The sequence below is a fragment of the Moschus berezovskii genome, chromosome 15 (genome assembly GCF_049115385.1).
Source record: "Moschus berezovskii isolate FMDL1 chromosome 15, NW_MosBer_1.0, whole genome shotgun sequence".
Taxonomy (NCBI): Eukaryota; Metazoa; Chordata; class Mammalia; order Artiodactyla; family Moschidae; genus Moschus; species Moschus berezovskii.
The window spans coordinates 42,613,192-42,633,332 of record NC_142474.1 but is presented as its reverse complement, the minus strand read 5'-3'; the positions used below and the strand labels follow the sequence as shown (position 1 = coordinate 42,633,332).

The window sequence follows — 20,141 nt, the reverse complement described above, 5'->3', positions numbered from 1 at the left end:
ACCCGAGTCTCCAGCCCCGCCCTCGTCAGCGCCCGGTGGGCGGAGCGGGCGGAGTGCGGTGGGCGGGGTGGGCAGCTCCCGCGACCCTCCCTGGGCAGTTTAGAATTTGATGTGGGGAGTTGCTTACGGTCTGGTTCCAAAGATTCGCTTTTAAATCAGATCATTTCCTGGGTAAAGCAGCATACCTTCTTTATTCATTACAGTATAGTGAGGGTTTCCTCAAACATTTTTCCAGCTTTAAGTATAATTGACAAATTGTCTTTAAAGTGTACATGATGATTTGATAAACATATACATTGTGGAATGATTACCACGAGTTCCATTAAACACTTTTTAAAACGTTGTTTTACTGACTGCATAATAAACCAGTGCATGGGTATATTCAGTTGTCTCCTTTTGGGCAAGTAGGTTGTTTCCAAATTTTCACTAACATAATTACCTGAAAGTTGTTCATTCCACTTCCTCAGGATGACCACAGGGCGTTACATGGAGATAAATATCTAAATATAAATAGATAAATATCTATTCCCCTGAGACTCATTTTCCCATGCAAACTTTTGCTGCATCACAGGTTGTGTTTAACTTCGGGTCAGTTTGCCCTATTCATTATCATTGCTTTTTATAGTGATGTCTCTGCCATGAGTACATGTATGTGAGTTGTCCATTTGTATTCTTTGTTTTGTATTAGGCTGTTGGTGTTTCTTCATTTTCTAAAGTTTCTTTGAATAACCTGCTGTAATTTCTACCTTGGAACATGATCGGGTAGCATTTCTAAAGGGAACTGAAGATAAAACTTATAATAATCACATCCAGTTTCTTTACTTTAATCATTAAAGCTATTATGACCCTGAATAAAGAAGTCCTTTCAGCACTGAACACTAACCAACTTGGGTAGAACACAGAATTTTGGCTGCTTTTTTCACATATCCTGGTTCTATGTCTACTTGGACTTTCAACAATTCTAAATACTTAATGTGCTCTTTTAAACACTTAGGCTCTTTGTTAGTGACAAAGTAAGATTGCAGTGGTGTTACATTTTATATGAAATTGTCCTATAAAAAGTGGTGCATCACCTATTTTGACATCTTGTGTTGAAGCAAAGTTGATTTCAAAACGTGTGTGGCCAGATTAAATTTATCCAAATGTGGTGCTCATGATAAGAGGATATATGTATTTTAAAAACATACATGGCTTAATGGAATCTGAACTCTTCACAAATAAGGTGCTATTGTTCGTATGTTTCCTATCTCCTATCATTAGCATATACACTTTTCTTGGAAACATTTTATTTGGGCACATATCTTGAAGACTGAGGACTATTTTGTAAAACTATTGAGAGTTTTGATAAACAGAACCATCATGCTGAAGACACTGTATGTGTAAAAATTCCTTGCTTAAAGTTGTTTCCATCCATCAGTGAGCATGTGAACTTGGAATCCCTGTACACTGCTGGTGGGAATGGAAAATGGTGTGGTTGTCATGGAAAACAGGTTGGGGGTTCCTCAAAAAGTTAAACACAGAATTACCATATGGTCTAGCAATTCTCCTTCTACATACATACCCCAAAGAAATGAAAGCACGGACTCAGATTCTTGTACACCAGTATTCACAGCAGTCACTGGCAGTCCGATACCAGGAGAGCACAGAGGTGAGAGATGGTAGCGATGTGGCCAGGCAGTAGGGGTGGATTGCTGGACTTTAATGGGAAGCCCCCCATGTCCCCCCAGCACCTTAGAAATCACACTTCTCAGTATTCACTTTTGGATTCACGCAAAACAGACATGGAACTTCTAGGATGCTATTGATATTTAATCATACCCTCTCTGGTTCCCATTTGATGTTTACCTGATCTGACAAGAGACGGCTTTGTTCTGTAACGCCAGAGGCGTGTGGCCAGCACAGAGCTGAGTTATGGAGGTTCAGTCCTGGCTGTCTTGCTGTCCCTGAGTGATCTTGGGTAAGTTGGCCAACCTCCCTCTGCCTCAGTCTCCTCATTCATATAACGGGGGTAATAGTACTACCCCCTCAGAGTTTTGTGAGCAGTGACTAACATCAGTAATGGGGGAGTGGTGTAGTAGTGGCCCACCTTCTGTAACCATGAAGCACCCTCTGTTGTTACTATCCTGAGACTTGAGACCAGTTTGGGTGAAGTTGCTGGGAGGAGATATGTTTGTAGGAGGAATTCAGGGCCCCTGGTGAGGGAAGGGAGGAGACTCCCAGTCTGGAGAGAGACTAAACTCTCAGGGCATGCACCTGGACATGAGGCCAACCTCAGAAACTAGGATGACTTCTGGAAATCCTCCTGAGAAGGAGACCAACTGTGGGATCCACTTCCTCATGCACCTGGAGGGAGGAAGAGCCCACCAGTGTGGGAGGAGGGCAGGGAACCGGCAGAGTCATCATGTTTTTTTAGCAGCAGCAGAAAGTAGAGACTGTGCGGTAGCTACAAATCAGAAGCTAGAAACTAGGGCGGAACAGATGGTGGAACTGCTTATCTTGTTTGGGCTTCACTGTGAACAACAGCTGACCCATTTCCCCAAGGTCACGGGCTTCTGCGCTGACTGCACCCAGGGAGGGCAGTGGGCACAGTGCCAGGTGGCAGGGAGGGCGTGTGACATGTACCCTGTGTGGAGGAAGCATCGGGCCATGGCAAGCTGAGCTCAGTCTTCTGCCACACAGCCTCCAGGCTCCCTGGTCCTGGGCTCCTTCCATTAGTGACATTGCGATCATCAGGGCGAGGCCTCCCACTCTGTGACGAATTTGAGAAGGAAATGGCAACCCACTCCAATGTTCTTGCCTGGAGAATCCCAAGGACGGCGGAGCCTGGTGGGCTGCCGTCTATGGGGTCGCACAGAGTCGGACACGACTGAAGTGACTTAGCAGCAGCAGCAGCAGTCCTAAACATGGAAGCTGAAGGATGCTAAATAGTTATTTTCAAGGGCTCCCATTCCTCCTACCCTGACAACATGGAAAAGAGGCTGCTGCCTAAGGCGCCCTTGCCTGGACCCTGGCATCCAGGCCCTGCTACCCGGGTCCACACTACATCCCAGCCGCTTCAGGCAGATGTTTTCCAGACTGGTACAGAGACATTAAGAGAGGGCTTGTTCTAGAAGAGGACCGTGCAGAGGATCTGCCTCGTTTCTGGACGTTGTCTACACTGTGCAAATTGAACCAGAAGACACAGGTTGAGAGGCCAGGATCAGCACAGGTCGGCCCAGGATATGCTGGGCCTCTGGGACAAATGAAGACAAAGGGAGGTTCGGAGCGGCGACGCGAAGCCTCCGGAATGGGGCGGGGGGCGGCCCAGGCCCCGGGATCGCCTGCGGATAGCCTAAGGTGCGCACATCCCCGGGAGCGGTGGCCCGAGCGCGAGGCTCGCGGGCTCTCGGAGCACAGGCGGCTCCTGCTCACCTCATGGCCGCCCGCGCGCCTGCCGCCCGCGCGCCTGCCGCCCGCGCGCCTGCCGCCCGCGCGCCTGCCGCCCGCGCGCCCACAGACACCCCAGCCTTGACTGCGCCGGGCGTTGCCCTGCTAGATCTACAGATTCCTGCGGCACGTGGCGGCGCCCCGCCCCCTCCAGGTGCCACGCCCCTCATGGCTCCTCCCCACCGCCCCTCTGACCCCACCCACCCGACGCTCCGCCCCATCCGGTGCCTCGCCCTCCTGCCGTCCCGCCCACCCGGCTGGGGCCCGGGAGGAGGGACCTGCGCGTGAGGCGCGGGTCCCCCACACGGGTCACGTGACTTTCCCGGCCCTGCTCCCTCTCCCCCACCGCGTCGCGAGAAGCTCAGAGCCGCCGGCACAGTGTTCTGCGCAGGCGCACACCCTACTTCGCGGCGGGTGACGCAATCCTGCTCAGCCAGCCGGGCGCGCGGCGGCAGCGTGCGTAGGATCACGTAACTTCTCCGAACGGCTTCCGCCGCCTCCCGTGCGTGCGCAGGCCCGCCCTTCTTCCAGCTGGGGGCGGGGCCGGGCCCGACGCGGCCAATCGGCGTCGCCCTCGCCAACACCCCCCCCCCCGCGCGCCCCGACCCCCAGTCCGTCGGGCCGCCTGTCTGTCCGTCTGTCTGTTCCCGGGCCTAGTCTTCGGAAGCGCGGCGGCGGGGCGGCGGGTACGCGGCCAGCGGGGCGGCGGGCGGCAGGCCTGGCCCCGCCTCGCGCTCTGTGGCCATCCGCGGGCCGGGAAGCCGCCGAGGAGTCGGGGTCGGTTCAGCGGGCGGGGTTGAGGAGAGGCGGCCAGGGTTGAGGAGAGGCGGCCACTGCCCCTGCGTCCGGCGGGCGCTGAGGAGCTGGACCGGGACTGGTGAGGCCGGCCCAGGGACCCGACCGCACCGGGGGGACGGAGGCCGGGTCTGGGAGGACGGGCCCTACTGGAAGGCGGTGTGCGGGGGCGGGGGGGAGGCCTAAGTCCGGCCCGGCCGCTCCGTGACCGTGTCAGGGGCTTCCCCGCGAAGCCTGCCCCGGGGTCGCCGGGCGGCCGGCGTGGCTGCCATCCCCACGGCGGCCTGTCCAGCCTCCAGCCCAGGAGCCGCTGTGGCCGGAGGGGCTGAGGACCCTGCTCCAGGTATCGCAGCTGGACCCCAGCGCTGTGCCCTCGCTCCAGTGCAGTCGGACGGGCGTCCGGGGGTGGAGATGCCGTGGATCGTCCGCTACTTTCCAGGAAGTTTTCTTCGTAGAAAGTAGATATTTTCTTCAGTTGGTTGTTTTCAAAGTCAGACGGGGTTTGCTCTCCTAACGGTGGCGGCCATGTATTTTATCTGGTTTCCGGATCAAAGTGTGTGTGTTTTGGGCGCTAAGTCGTGTGTCCGACTCTTTTGCAACCCCGGGGACTCTAGCCGGCCAGGCTTCCCAGTCCATGGGATTTCCCAGGCGAGAATACTGGAGTGAGTTGCCGTTTCCTCCTCCTGATCAAAGCAGCACACCTTATTGTTGCTTTAAATTCTGTTTAGGGGGTCTGGGTCTGCAGGCAAATAACAGAATCATCTCGAGAAGCAAATTGTTGCTTTAACATATTTTATTAATAATAACTTTAGGTCAGCCTTAGTCTTTTTTCATACGAATGTCTCTGGAGGTACCTTGGGACTTCAGAAAAAAGGCTAAGACGTGATGTGTGTCTTGAAAGTGTATGGGAGAAAAGTTAGGTTTTTTAGGTCGTTAATCAGCTCATATCCTCTAAAGAACTGATGTATAATCCTCACAATTCTTATTCCTTCTGCTTCGGAGGTTGCTCACGCGTGAATAATTCTTGGTTTGTGTTCAAAGGTGGTTCTGGGAAGAAGCAACATGGAGAGTGGTGCGGTCCTGCTGGAGTCCAAGTCCTCCCCAATCAACCTCCTGCATGAGATGCACCAGCTCCGCCTGCTGGGTCACCTGTGTGACGTGACCGTCAGCGTGGAATACCAGGGCGTCCGGGAGGAATTCATGGCCCACAAGGCAGTGCTGGCAGCCACCAGCAAGTTTTTTAAGGAAGTGTTCCTTAACGAGAAGACTGTGGATGGTGCCAGGACTAACGTCTACTTAGACGAAGTGCAGGTAGCCGACTTCGCTTCCTTTCTTGAGTTTGTCTACACGGCCAAGGTACAGGTCGAGGAAGACCGGGTACAGCGCATGCTGGAAATGGCGGAAAAGCTGAAGTGTTTGGACTTATCCGAAACTTGTTTTCAGCTGAAGAAGCAGATGTTAGAGTCGGTACTTCTGGAGTTGCAGAATTTCTCAGAGTCTCAGGAGGCAGAAGGGAACAGCGGCTCCCAGGTTACAGCTGCTCTTGCCCCTGAAGCCTGGGCAGGGGTGGCCCCTGATGGCCCTCTGGCCAATGGGGTTGCTGGTTCTTTGGATCCCCCAGCAGAGAGAATCAGCAATGGCCTGTTGCCAGATCTGCCCCCGAGGAAGTCCAGGGAGAAGCCAGACAAGAGGAAAGAGGTGGCTAAGCCCCCCTACCCCAAGCTCAGAAGGGCTAGTGGGCGGTTAGCCGGAAGGAAGGTGTTCGTGGAAATCCCTAAAAAAAAGTACACGCGCCGACTCCGGGAGCAGCAGAAGAGTGCTGAGCAGGACATGGGGGGCTGCGGGGGCCCCGTGGAGCCCAGCCCAGAAACCCTGGAAACCGAGAAAGAAGCAGTCACGAAGGACGAGGACAGTGGGGCTGGGGCTGGGGCTGGGGCAGGGGCCGAGGCCGTGCCGCCCAAAGTGGGGCGAGGTGAGGAGGGGGACGAGGAGGAGGAGGAGGGAGAGGAGGGCCCGGGTCGGCGGAGGAGCAACTTCCAGTGCACGCGCTGCGAGAAGGCTTTCCTGTACGAGAAGAGCTTCCTGAAGCATGTGCGGCTCCACCACGGCGTAGCCACCGAGGTGGTGCACCGCTGTGACACCTGTGGCCAGACCTTTGCCAACCGCTGCAACCTGAAGGGCCACCAGAGGCACGTGCACAGCAGCGAGCGCCACTTCCCGTGCGAGCTGTGCGGCAAGAAGTTCAAGAGGAAGAAGGACGTGAAGCGGCACGTGGTGCAGGTGCACGAGGGGGGCGGTGAGCGGCACCAGTGCCAGCAGTGCGGCAAGGGGCTGAGCTCCAAGACGGCGCTGCGGCTGCACGAGCGCACGCACACCGGCCACAAGCCCTACGGCTGCTCCGAGTGCCCAGCCACCTTCTCGCAGCCCTCTGCCCTCAAGACCCACCTGAGGTAGGCCCGGGCCGCGCCTTCCCCCGGTGGGCATGGAGGCGTGGGCGGCCGGCGTGGTCCCCTCTCCCCTCACTGTTCCGTTGCTCCTTCTCGAAGTCGGGGGCTGCTTCGATTGTCTGGGTTCTCCTGGAGACAGGTGCGGGGATGGCGCTCCCTGGGTGGGGCCTGGGCTGATGGGGACCCCAGCCTCCCGTTCAGGCTCATAGGCCCCTCCCTACCCCTTACAGCCCCCAATCACCCCTGCTGAGTCAGGCCAGAGACCCCAGACCCCCTTACTTTGGGACCCCAGCCTGAGACTAGCCGGGTGGCGCGGTCCCCCTGGAGACCTCAGCGGAGGGACACTTCTCTGGGCTCGGAGAGTGCCTGCCACCTGTCAGTCTGATAAGCTCCAGGGTTAGGACAGATAGGGATTCCATGTATTGATTGTAAAGTACAGGTAGGTGACATTCAGTTTTTAAATAAATTCCCTTCTAGTGCCCAGTACTTATACTTGAAATTCAGACAAAGCACTTTTCCACTCTCCCCGAGATCTGCCCTCACCCTGGGCCAGTCTGGGGGTGTCAGGTGGGCGTTCATTGTCCTTTTCCTGCCCCAGCCTGGCTCAGGAAGGGCTCAGGAAACGTGATGGTCACTCCGTCCTCGCCTGAGATGCAGGGCTGACGTGTGCCCTGGGGACCCGCTGGCTTCATGTGTTAACAGTTCTTTCTAGACTGTTACGTTGAATTGGAAAAGGGCAGTAAAGGTTTTGACCACGTGGTTCTTTGTCAGTCTAGGTGACTCTTCTCAATGAGGCAGTTTTATAAATACCATGCGGTGCTATTGAGTGTCTGTGGGGCAGCACTAACCACACAGCGTGTTTGGGGGACTCTGTGTCTGGCGGGACTTGGCGGTCTTGCCTCAGGCAGAGACTGATTTGGGGGTGAGAGTCCTGGGCCTCACTACCTTTCAGTCCTTCACATTCGGGCTCGTGGAGCAAAGGGTTTCTGCAGGTGAGGGAGGAGCTGGTGATGCAGAGTGAGCTTTGCAACACAATCTGAATTATCTGTTATGCTTTCAGAATTCACACGGGGGAAAAACCTTTTGTCTGTGATGAATGTGGTGCAAGATTCACTCAGAACCACATGCTGATTTATCATAAAAGGTGTCACACAGGTAAATATGCTGTTGTGATTGAATGTCTTTCCTGGCTGTAGGAGGGAAACTGCAGTTTATTAGTTTAGATGTTGCTGTCTGCCTGGGGTTCAGGTTAAAGCCCGGATTTGCTTTCTCATCTAGTAAGTGAGCACAAGCAAATGAATAAAATATGCCCACTGCCTCCAGTGCTGTGTGCCCATGGCCATGACCTTTGTGTACTGCTGGTCCTGTGTCTTAGGCATCTAGAGGTACCCTGGTGTTTCAGCCCGAAGTTCCCTTTCCAGGAATCTTTCTGAAAGAAACTGCTCAGAATGTGGGGAAAGCCATATGCTGTTATCTCCACTCTTGCTGTTTCTAATAACATAGCATCAGGAACAAATTGACTGTCCAGCCCCAAGAAGGTGGTTCAATAATCGGGTAAATCCATCCCGTCCCACCCAGGACCAAGTCTTGAGGCCTAAGGTCTCTGAATATTATGAAAAATGCCTGTGCTTGGTTGTCAACTTGAGAGATGCACAATGAAGCATACAGTGAATCCCAGCTTTACTGAAAACCTGCAGACTTAAGAAGAGTTATATGATGTGTTGAAGTGGTGGAATTATGGGGTTCTCAGAAGTTTTCTGGTATGATTTCATCAGGCAAGGGAGAACGTTTAAGCTCTCCATTCTGATTCTGCGCAGTGCTCCTGGGGTCAGAGCCCCGGGGAGTCCAGCTGTTGGGTACTGTGCTTATCACACAAGCCCAGTTCCTGCCTGCCTGCATTTAAAAGTGTTTACTTCTCTGCACTGTCCTGTGAGCCTCAAGTTCAGATGGATAGACAGGTGAGCCACTTAATGATGTGAACTACTAGACTGAAAAAGCAGAAGTGGTGTCTGATGAGAGTGGGGGAGGGGAGGTCAGGTCACACTGAGGCATTCAGTTAGAATTGGTCATTTGATGGACATGCTAATATGTTCAGATTTTATTGAGGCCAGTTTTGGCATTTGAGAATCAGGGCAGACCTGACAGCGGAGTCTGGGGCGCAGACTGCACAGCATGGAGGGTAGACACCCTCCTGGTCCTCACCTTCCCAGATAGGCAGGCGCTGCTCCAGGACAGTCATGTGTGTTCCCCACAGGCTTCGCTCCCTTCCGGAAGGGCTTCTGCTGGAGACCCACCGCAACCCTGTGGAAAAGTCCAACTTCTCCAGCAGGCTGTTCTTGTTTGGGAATGACTGCATTTCCAAAATGGGAGCTGGCTGGATGTGCTCTTTCATCCTAATCTACTGGAATCTTTCTGGGGATTTCCAGGGGGCAGTTGCACCAATCTGAGTGGGTAGCCAGCACTGTATATGAGTAGATGCTTCTGGGTAGTTTTCACAAGAGGTGACCCACAGCCTGTTGGCACTTGGGAGGGTGGACCCGGTCCTCCCGCCTGTGTCACGTCTAACTCCGTGTCTCCTCTCTCTGTGCAGGTGAGAGGCCTTTCATGTGTGAAACGTGTGGCAAGAGTTTTGCTTCCAAGGAGTATTTAAAACATCACAATAGGATCCATACTGGGTCCAAACCCTTTAAATGTGAAGTTTGTTTCAGGACTTTTGCTCAGCGGAATTCACTTTACCAGCATATCAAAGTCCACACAGGTATGGCTGGATGTCGCCAGAGATGGGAGGTCAGTGTGCAAGAAAACATCCTGAAGGTTTTATTGAAAAATTTTTTGGAATTTAACTTTACATTGTGTGTCTTAATAGCATTTAAAAACTTCCTGAGTTTCTAGTTTCTCTGACAAACTGGAAAGGTTGAACATGTGTACACAAATGTGGACATGTGAACGTTTTCAAACCTTCAGATTAGAATTAGGGGTGATGACGTGCACGTCCTTTTGGGACACCACACGTGTGCATGGTCAGGTGTGACTAGAAAGTAGGTGAGCTGCCCGCAGCCATCGCACCGGCTGTGGGTGAGGCCACAGCCCTGGGGCCCCTTGTGGTGGGGGGCTTGTGCTCCTGCGGCCCTGCTATGGTGGGGGGTGCCACTGAGCGGCCACAGAGCAATAGGCAGCCTCTTCCCCTCCCTTCCCCCTCCCTCCGTCCCTTCCCCTCAGGGGAGCGGCCCTACTGCTGTGACCAGTGCGGCAAGCAGTTCACGCAGCTCAACGCCCTCCAGCGCCACCACCGGATCCACACAGGGGAGAAGCCGTTCATGTGCAACGCGTGCGGGCGGGCGTTCACTGACAAGTCCACATTGCGGCGGCACACCTCGGTGAGCCAGGCTGGCCCCGGGGGTGCTGCTACCAGCTGTGAGGCCCTGCATGGCAGAGTGCCTGTCCTTCTGCCCTGGGGCCCTCCATCCGGGAGGGGGGCCTGGTGCTGGCCGAGTCCATTCTGACGGGGACCACGGTGAAGACAGGAGTCTGATGGGTGGAGAAGGCTGTCGGGCCCAGTGACAAGTGGCTGTGAACCAGGGGTCTGCAGACCCTGGGCGGGGACATGTGGGTGACCACTGTTGTGTGCTTGCTTCTCAGATCCATGACAAGACGACTCCGTGGAAGTCCTTCCTGGTCATAGTGGACGGCTCTCCCAAAAACGGCGACGGCCACAAGACTGAGCAGCCTGACGACGAGTACGCGCCATCCAAACTCTCCGATAAATTGCTATCTTTTGCAGAAAATGGCCATTTTCACAACCTGGCCACTGTCCAGGGCAGCATGGCTGCCATGCATGAGGACAGCCCTGAAGACCCAGCCTGCAAGTCCGACGGCCCCGTGGGGTCCCAGGACACGCTGCTGGCCACCGCCATCAGTGAGCTTAGCGAGCTGACACCACAGACAGAGCCGGGCCCACATAGCTCCGCTCTCTGACCCATGTGGACGGGAGTGGGGTCACCTGCCTGGAGGGTTCCAGCCTGCACTTGCACGGGAGGGCTGGATGTGAGCTTTCGTCAGGGGCCAAGAAGAACTGCAGGCAAAGAAGTGGGCAGGGATGGCTTCCGCAGTTTCCTGAACTGCTACTTGCACGTCACTATCAAGTCATTTCTCAAGCTTTCCTTTAGAAATCCTGACCTGCATGACCTCAGCCATACTTCCTCAGCAAACAAGGCAGTTAGCGTCGCCTCACTGACCTCTGGTGGCAGCGCCCTGATGCCCAGCAACCCTGACGCTCGCAAGGCCGCAGTTACTGCTCAGCTTGGTCACGGAGCAGAGCACCAACCCTGCTCCTGGAGCTGTGCACCGGCTCACTGCCTTAGGCTTTGTGTAGGTTTGTTTCTGATACCTTAAAGCTATTTTTCTACCAAGGTGAAAGAAAACTGGGACCACATATTTATTTTCAGCTGTTTCTTTCCTGTCAAACTGAAGCCCATCAGAGATGCTCTGGGCTGAAGAAAGGAATGATAGCACTTGGCCCTGCCCCTGCTTGTAGGCACTAAACCAAACATGTGTCAGGTAGCTGCTTGTAGCACACATGCAGCTAGGAAGCTGGTCATTAAAATGACTTGAAGCGAAGTGTGGCCATCAGGTTTCCTTCCTAAAAGCCCAGCTAGGGAAAAGCTGTCCTACCAAAGACTAGCAGAAGTAGAGTAGTTTTTGCAAAGAGGTGTGAAAAAAGCCAGGGGCTGAGAACACTTGAAACATAGTGTAGTTATTTTATCCATAAACAACAATGCAGTGGTTGTGGCAAATCTAAGAACACAAGAGTATTGGTAGTTTTGCTAGACTTTTTTGACTTCATTTCTGTGATTTTCAGAAACCCAGTGTTTTTCATTAATGTGAGGAGCCTGACAAAGGCAAGTCACTGACACACATTCCCCTCAGAGCATGAGCAGATTGGGCAGCAGGGACCAAGCGCCTCGGCACGCTCCTTCCTCTCTGATTAGCCTTAACAGTGGACCACGGAATGGCCAGCCTTGTCTTAAATGTGCCTGTCTCACGCTGGCCACTCTTGCTCAAGTGGCATTTGCATCCTGCCCCAGCCTGGTTCTTGACCCACTGGCAAGGGCGGTTCACCGTGCGCACAGTGCTTTGACTCACAGGTGACCCAGATCAAAAACAAAGAATTCCTCTGTCACTAGTCACTCTTTTCCTTACATTTTAATTTATTAAACTTACTGTGAAAACACTCATTTTCTAAGAGAAAGGTACTTTATGTGTAAGTCCAAGATGGAGACACAGGTGCACAAAACGCCAGAGGAAGACCCAAGATGCTTTCTTCCCTGTGAGACGCTGACGGTGTCCTGGGGGCTGACACAGGCCACACACCTGGACCTGGGGTACTCAGTCCCATGTCTTTCTCCTGCTGTGACAGCATCACCTTCTTGTATTTACAGAAGTTATTTTCACACACATTTTACTCAACAGAACAAACCTGCCCGCTGATGAACTGTTTCATGGGATAAAGTCATCTTAACGAGAAGGAATTTAAATAATAGATTATTTTGTTACCTACTGGAATTAATTTTTGTCCTGAATTTGTTTTAGAGATTCTACAAAAGTTTTATGTGTTAATAAATGTTTGTTTTGTAAAAATAGTTTTGCAAGGCTAAGTTTATTTCTATGATTAGAGTTCATGTTCTGTAGAAATCAGATTCCTGATTGAAACAGGTATTTGCATTTTCTGGCCCTGGAGAGTCTTGCCAACTCTGTCTGCTGCACTCGTTCTGAGATGTGACCGACCCAGCCCAGTGCATGGGCCCGGCCTCGTCACAGCCACGGTGAGTCTGCTCCACAGAGTCTCCTCTGTCCGCTTCTGGGGAGCAGAGGGGAGGAGAGGGCTGCTCCCTAAACTTTGCTGAAGGTGAGTCTCAGGGATCTGGGGGCATCTCCGTTCCTCCATATTTGGGTGCTGTGTTGCCAAGTCAGCGTCAGCCCCAGACCCTATGGACACGCTACCCAAGGGGGCCATTTTGCACCTTCTGGCAACCCACTCCAGTGTTCTTGCCTGGAGAATCCCAGGGAAGGGGGAGCCTGGTGGACTTCCGTCTATGGGGTCACACAGAGTCGGACACGACTTAGCAGCAGCCTTCATGTGGAAGACGCAGTCAGCCCAAACTCCTGAGCTCCCCTGCCTCTGCTTTTAGCCAAAATTTGTTGTACAGACTTTGAAAAAAATTTGGCCAGGTGGTAAGGGAAGACCTTTCTTAAAAATGACCGTTATGGAAATGTTCTGCCGAAGGCGGTCATCTAAACTGACCAATCTGAGTGTAAGTTACAATTTAAACTCTAACCTGCATGTCGTGTGCCTTCCACAGCAGGGACATCTTTTGGGACCAGATGAGTGCCTGACCCCTTAACTTGATGGTGTTCTGTCACAACGTGAAAGGCGATTTGTCCACCAAGGCAGGCAGGTGGACACAGGCACAGGGCCAACTGGCACATCAGTCAGACCCAGCTGATGCCTAGGAACTGCCCACTTCCCTCCACCAGCAAGGGACTATGGGACCCTCCCTGAGGCTGGCAAAACCCACTACGAGGGCTTCTGTTAGGACAAAGATTCTGAGAGAGGCATCTGAATGAGAAACTAACCTTGAGGATCAACAATGGGGCAGAGCTCCTAAATGGGACCACCTTTAGACATTCATTGTGAGTTTGCCTCGAATGATCTTTGAGGGACCTGAACAAGGCCCTGACAGCACTAAGTCAACGTGGCTCTGCCAAGACAGACCAACCACTGGCCTCCGCCACCAAGGGGTCACTCCTCCCTGAACCTTGTCATGAGCTCCCTGACCTGGCAGCAGCAAGGATGGGAAATGCAGAGCCTGCAGAGCCCTCGGCAGACCAGCAGTGGCACCAATAGACAGGATGGGTCTTCACAGAGCCCGGATGGCTGTGCCCACTGCCCGGGGACACCTTCCAGGATGAGAAGCCAGCCCTGACCTGTGCAAACCAGCCAGGAAAGACATACCACGCTGCTCGTAACTAGGACTTTATTTACTGTACAGGTTCACACAAAACACACTGACTGCGAAGGTGGATTTATCATTCACGGTGAGTTTTCATAATATACCCTCCCGGACAGCCCCAGGGAAGAGAGGCCCAGCTCCCCCGCAGAAGCCATGGGGGTTGACTCTGGGCATCTGAAATACATGGTGTCAGAGGAAACAATAAACACACACGCTGTGGTTACAGGGGCACTGTCACACATGGTCACGACTGTGCAAGGACACTGCTTCCAAATCATTCAATAAAAAAGAAGTTCACACAAGCTATAAAAACGTTGCCACAAAAAGCAAAGCTTTCCTATAAGAAATTTTAACTCTTGACAATGAACTAAACATTACTCGCTAAAATACAAACACTGTAACATAGTCATTGTATTTTGTTCATAAATAACAATTTATAAATGCTGGAAGTCACAGCGCTGCCCACTCTGATGTTCAGAACGTCTCTAGGGAGGAAGCCTGGAGCTGTTCCTGGGACTTTTTACTTCTCACTTTTATGTTCCAGTGGTCTGTTCTAGCCATTACAATTATTTTTTACTTTTTCATGTGAAATATTAAGAACAAAAGCATCTTAACTCAGGCACTGGTCCTAGTGTTCATTTCAACACAAACAACTCTGATGTGACAAAAGTGAAAGTGGCGCAGTCGTGTCCAACTCTTTTCAACCCCATGGACAATACAGTCCATAGAATTCTCCAGGCCAGAATACTGGAGTAGGTAGCTGTCCTTTCTCCAGGGGATCTTCCCATCCCAGGGACTGAAAATGCTGCCAACAGTATTTCTCAAAACCACAGGTCTTCAGACAGGGGTCTGTCAGGGGATCAGGATAAAAAGCTAATAAACAAACGTCATTCGGTTTTTCCTTTACATGGTCAGACCACAAGTTTCCTTAACAAGTGGCAGCAGACTTTCCAAACCAGCGACAAAGTGCATGGCTGGCAGGGAGGGTTACTGTCCCCCAGGTAGGCAGGCCTGCAGCCGGAGGACACACGCTCGTCTCACCCACGTGCTTCTGACAGGCTGGGCACTGAATCACGTAAAGCAACAAAACCCCACTTCTCTTAAGTGTTTTTTTCTTAACAGGTTCCTATAGGAAGTGAAGAAGTACCAAGCGGGCTCTGTTCCAAAATGGACCATAGCCAACAGCCAGCTTTCTTTTAAGGATCCCAGACCTTTGAAGAAAAGAAGGAATCCTCACTGGATACCAGGGTCCAAGGTCAGAGTACCCCGTGTCTCCTGGTCCACTGTGACTGCCCTGTGGGCTGGGACAGAGCCACCACTGCCCCACCTCTCCACCAGCCCAGGCCGCACAGATGACCCCGCAACTACGGTCACCAAATGCTCACAGCTGCCACAGGGCTGCTCCACGATCAGGCCTCCGCTGGTCTTTCTCAGCCTCCTTTCTGCCACTTTCTCCTCCCTCCTAGTCGGACTTGTTCTCCATCCCCAAACCTTCCTCCTGGCTCAGCCCTCAACCTGGACCCATTCTCTGTTTCTGCCCAACAGCACCTTTGAATCCCAGTTGGTGGCCATCCAAAAATGCAACACCTTTCAAATACCAGTGACACATTTCAAATACATCTGACGGGACATAGGAAATCCCATTTATCTGCCAACACTGCCATTACCTAGCAATAAACGCACATCAAACAAATCACTTAGAAGAGATTCAGGAAACAAGAGCACGTCTAAAGCACAAGGTTACTAGCACGTAACAAAGGGCAGGGATTAAGTTCATAGGTCAATAGTGCACATATATAAGTCAAAACAACAGGACAGAATTCAAATACACCAGATAAAACAATCCATCAGGTAAGGGCAGGTCCCCTCAGAAGCTCACTGGGGCTCTTTCCTGACGGTGCAGTAAACTGTACTGTACTCAGCCCACCAAGCCCATCATGTCCAAATAACAGATAAAATGAATGACAGACAACTGAAAATGAATGACATACAAGCCTCGACTGAGATAACCTCCGGCTCTGGTGAGGATGTACATAAGGGGGCACACGGGGTGCCCTCTCAACGTGGGAAAGTGTGTGAACATGAAAGGGATATGCCAGTTCAAACACCTTTCTGTGAAGGTGAAGCAAGGGTCCTGCCCCAACTAGAAGTGGACACTCCCTCCAGGAAAGGAAGATGCCTGTCTCTGCTAGGTCTCACGCACAGCGCACTTGTGAGCTCAAGTTCACCTCCACACGGCCACACATGTCAGTGGGCCGTGTCAGGAAGCTCCCTCACCCCCACTGCAAGCAGCCTGCAGGCCAGGCTGACCTGAATTCTCACGTGCACATCAGCTACAGAACAATACACAAGAGCAGGGAAACGGGTCACTGGCACCGTCAAAAGAATCATGAAATAACAAAAAGGATAAATAATTCTAATGAGGAAAGCCATAAATGCATTCCGAACAACCATCCTACACTAAACACACATGTTTAGAGAATCCACCAAGGTGCAAGTTCACAGAGAACATGCAAAGCATCTATTAGAACAACTGGGTTGGGTACACAAGTCCAGGAAAAGGGACATAAAAACATGTGGCAAAATGAAACATGAGCTCTGCACATACTGAAATAATAAGGAGGAAGATTCTGAAGTAGTTCTTAGAAAACTCTGGGGACTCTGACAAGCAGGAGACAGCCCGTCACACACTCAACACACATAGGAGTGGCCCACCCGCCCACAGCACGGTGACATACGCGGCGGCTTAAACACACACACACACATCGTCAGGCTCATGTGCAACGAAATGAAGCCACTGAATGGGCATCCCACAATGATCACTGGCCCTAACACAAAATGAACAAGGATTCGGCGGCATGCCGCAGGGACACTGTGCCTCACTTGAGGTCTCCGTCCCCCTCCCCGTCCCCCTGGATGGATTTCTTGATGCGCAGCAGCATGGTGGTGAGCCACTGGTCCAGGCGGGAGATGGAGTCAAACTCCTTCACCTGGTGAAGGGAAGAGAAGCAGAAAGTGGTCCACGGAAACACAGTCAAACACAGAATTACACCGCACAAAACTGTAAAATCATTCATTCTTATTTACAACTTTCTTCATTAAGAGCTTTTTACATTGCTCTTATGCCAACATGCTATGGGAAAAATCCACAGCAGCCTTTGTAACTGGACAAAGAGCATGTTTAACGTGACAAAGGACATAAGACTCTGTATAAGGACAAAGGGACGTGGAAAACTAATGTGGCTCCAGTCTTCAATGAACACAAAATACAGTTGCAGAGAGAGACCAAAAGGAAAAATCCCTTCAACTCATTTCCATGAGTCATTAAAGAATGGGCTTTCACAGAAAACGGTTTTGTAGCAAAAGTTAAAGGGGGAAACCTGCCTTCTCACCATGGCTTCAAAGCCAGCTTGAATGAATTACTGAAGTACACTAGGAAATTCACTGTGATTCTAAACATAAGATGGAAAAATATAGGAAAACAGGAAATTGGTGAATGTAAAATTTTTTTCCATTTTATGCCAAGAATATAACAAACTCTCACTGCTTTATTTGTATGTTTTAAATTTAACTGATTTAACTGATATTACTTCACACTTATGATCAGATTATCTTCCACAGAAAATATCCAAATAAATCATTAACTGTATGTGATATATATTTGCCTTGCAGCTAAAGTCAGCAGAGTTCATAGACTGTCTTAATTTTGACGGTTGGTGGAATCTAAAAACATTTCTTTTGGAAAATAACACAGGTATAGCACAATAATGTCCAAATAGATGTTTAGCATTTACACGATGAAAAAGAGAAGTTGTACCTACAATGTAAACTTTCAGAGAACACACTAAATCCCAAAGGGGAACTTACTGCTTCTGTGTAAGCTTCACTGTTCTGTTCTTCATGAGCTTCTAGAAGTTTCTGGGAATATAATACAGAAAAATTATCTTGGTTGGCTAAAAAGTGAATAAACAGAGAAATAGCCTTCTTAATACACTAACTGTTATAGCCAAATAACTTACAAAAATGGGGAAGTTTTCAAATACAAGAGGCACCCAGGTCAGGGATCCAGCCTTGTGCTAACATTTCTGATCCACCCAATCCACAGCATGGTGTGCACCCGACCCTAACGGCATCTGAGGCCTAGCGTGCGAGAGCAGGACTCATGGCTTCACAGGGTTAAAACGTTGCTAGATTCCAATCCCACTTACTCACTTTCAGTAATTTGCATTCTCTAGAGTCAGTGAATGCTGGAAACATTTCCTCGTATTTCTCAAGAGCAAGCTGGGGAAGAAAACCACTTGGTTAACATCTGAGTCACTGAACCAGAAAATGAAGCTGTGACGTTCTATTAACATCAACACAATTTATTTACATCCTGTTTAACTGTTACACTCAACATCAAAAGCAACCTGTACTGATCAAATCTACTTATTTTGAATTTCAATTTCAGTTAAGAATAAACTTCTAAACCAGTTTTTCTGAAAGAGGCTGCTGTGGAGAAGACCACTCAAGACAGATGTCATCGTCAGACCTCCCAGGGCAGGCATCTGCTCTCGTGCACTGGACGGACGCTGTGCCCAGACGCCAGGGCCCGAACCCCAACCCTGTCCCCACCTCTGCATCCAGCCTTCACTCTGCTTTTCACTTCTCCCAATCCTCACTCCAACTCCACTTCTGAGTTTAAAAAAGACATGATTCTACTTTTCCTGTCTCCCCTCAGCCCCCTGATTTCTTTAAGCCAAATTACTGAACAAGGTGTGGCCCCTGGGTTGCTTTAACTTAAGAGCCTTGACAGCTGGGATTCCAGCAGCCGTGGGACAGCCAGGGTGGGGTCAGGGACTCATCCCTGTCTTGTTTCTCATGGATACAGCGCAGTTTTGCTCTGGACAACAGCTGAGCACCCACATTCAGGGTGAATGAAGCACATCAGAAGCTGTGCCTCAGGGCACCTCACCTTGGCGTTCAGCTCATCCACTATGAAGTGGCAGAGGGCGGCTTTAAAGAAGTAATCCTTTGCACTGTACTTCAACAGAGGGTTATCCATGGTGTTGGCCCCAATCTAGGCAAGAAAGTGGGATCAGAGTGAAAAAGTTGGCTTTCCTACAAAAAGCACGCTGACCCTCACCTGCTCTTTAGCAAGTGCTCTCTCTGCGTCTTATGTTAGAGTAGCTATGAAATCCTTTCTTTTAACCCAAAGTCATGTACCAGAAATGTTACTAGACAGGAACAGTATTTGAGACATTAAGTGCTGAACCTGTTAAAAGCAACTGAGAATTCCATGTCCAGGATGATAGAACGACACGCTGTCTTCTGTCCCTCCTGCTAAGTACAACTAAAAGCCTTGATCCTGTTATAGAAAACTAATGTCAGAGACGAAAAGGTAAGAGAAGAGCAGACCAGCATGGGGCACAGGGCAAATGGCAGGGAGTTGCCTGCTTTTTCTTGCATAAACCCCTGACTTGAAACAGAAAAAGCCAACAACCCATAAATGCCAGCGGGTGCGGCAAAGAAAAAAATAAAAGAGTGAGGGAATAGACGGAAGTCTGCTTTCTCCAGCCAGAGGACCAGGAGAGGAGCAGTGCACAAGACGGAAGGTTCAGATGATACCTGAGCTGATCCACCCCACCCACAGCAGTAAAAGCCAAAGAGAGAGACGGGATGCTTGTCCTCCTGGGACTGGGCGGAGCGCTCAACTCTCCTGCCAAGGGAGCCAACTAGGAGCCAGCCTGTGCCCCCACCACAGAGGGAATGAGGCATCCTCACCTCCCAGCGTGCCTGGCTTTACCATCACCTGCTAGGAACCAGGAGGCCGGGTGGGGAGCCTGGCCCTACACCTCCACCTGGCAGGAACAAGCCATACCTCTTCAGTGTCAAAGAACCAGCTGAGAGAGGAAGTTTAAACAAGACCCTGTCCTATAACACAATGTGAAAATACCCAGTTTTCAAGTAAGACTCACTTGCAATACCAAGAAAAGGGAACAACTCAGGTTGAATGAAAAAAAGGGCAACTAATAAACAATAGTTCTCATATAGAAGAGATGTTAGAATTGTCTAACAGATGTTAAAGGAATCCTCCTAAAATGTTTCCACCGGCCACTACAACAGTGCTTGAGACCAGAGTGAAAACCTAAGCATCAATAAAGAAAGAAAAAAAAAATCTCAGCAAAAAGCCCTAGGAGATACAAAGAAGAAATGAGCAGAAACTTCAGAACTAAAATACATAATACCTGACATAAAAAATGGATGGGTTCAACAGCAGAACCCATGGAAGAGAGGGAAGACTCAGAGAACTGATGGTAGAACATTAGAAATTACTCGGTCTGAACAGTAGCGAGAAGACAGACTGAGAAGAAGAGGAACAGAGCACTGGGGTGTATGTGACGATAAAACAAGGCCTGACATCTGGGCCGTCTGAGTCCCAGAAGGCGAGAGAAAGGAGTGGCTAAAAATCACTTGAAAATAT

At 50.8% G+C, this 20,141-nt stretch overlaps 2 protein-coding genes across 6 annotated transcripts in view; one reads left to right on the top strand and one right to left on the bottom strand.

Annotated features, from left to right (window-relative positions):
* Positions 1 to 3,985: 3,985 nt before the first annotated feature.
* On the top strand, positions 3,986 to 12,218 carry GZF1 (GDNF inducible zinc finger protein 1). Of its 5 annotated transcripts, none has more exons than XM_055430899.2 (6): positions 3,986 to 4,112; positions 5,263 to 6,671; positions 7,729 to 7,823; positions 9,259 to 9,426; positions 9,888 to 10,045; positions 10,308 to 12,218. In XM_055430899.2, exons 2-6 carry the CDS (start codon positions 5,284 to 5,286, stop codon positions 10,641 to 10,643), a joined length of 2,145 nt encoding a protein of 714 aa, XP_055286874.1. In that variant the 5' UTR covers positions 3,986 to 4,112; positions 5,263 to 5,283; the 3' UTR covers positions 10,644 to 12,218. The 5 variants fall into 5 exon arrangements, with proteins under 5 accessions (XP_055286874.1, XP_088700150.1, XP_055286856.1 ...); XM_088844024.1 differs by having other exon boundaries at positions 4,105 to 4,203; XM_055430881.2 differs by lacking the exon at positions 3,986 to 4,112 and adding an exon at positions 4,119 to 4,303.
* Positions 12,219 to 13,688: 1,470 nt separating this feature from the next.
* Positions 13,689 to 20,141, bottom strand: part of NAPB (NSF attachment protein beta) — a 37,158-nt gene continuing 30,705 nt past the window's right edge. The window contains exons 8-11 of the mRNA XM_055430917.2: positions 18,633 to 18,737; positions 17,891 to 17,959; positions 17,546 to 17,596; positions 13,689 to 16,668 (exon numbers count right to left, since the gene is read on the bottom strand). Coding sequence (XP_055286892.1) covers positions 16,558 to 16,668; positions 17,546 to 17,596; positions 17,891 to 17,959; positions 18,633 to 18,737 — 336 coding nt within the window. The 3' untranslated portion in view covers positions 13,689 to 16,557. The remainder of the gene's footprint in view (positions 16,669 to 17,545; positions 17,597 to 17,890; positions 17,960 to 18,632; positions 18,738 to 20,141) is intronic.

Bases quoted from the DNA above. Each gene is read 5' to 3' on its own strand.
- GZF1 (XM_055430899.2), top strand. From the start codon at position 5,284: ATGGAGAGTGGTGCGGTCCTGCTGGAGTCCAAGTCCTCCCCAATCAAC. The intron at 7,824-9,258 runs GTAAATATGCTG...CTCTCTGTGCAG, and splicing joins TCATAAAAGGTGTCACACAG to GTGAGAGGCCTTTCATGTGT. The intron at 10,046-10,307 runs GTGAGCCAGGCT...CTTGCTTCTCAG, and splicing joins CATTGCGGCGGCACACCTCG to ATCCATGACAAGACGACTCC.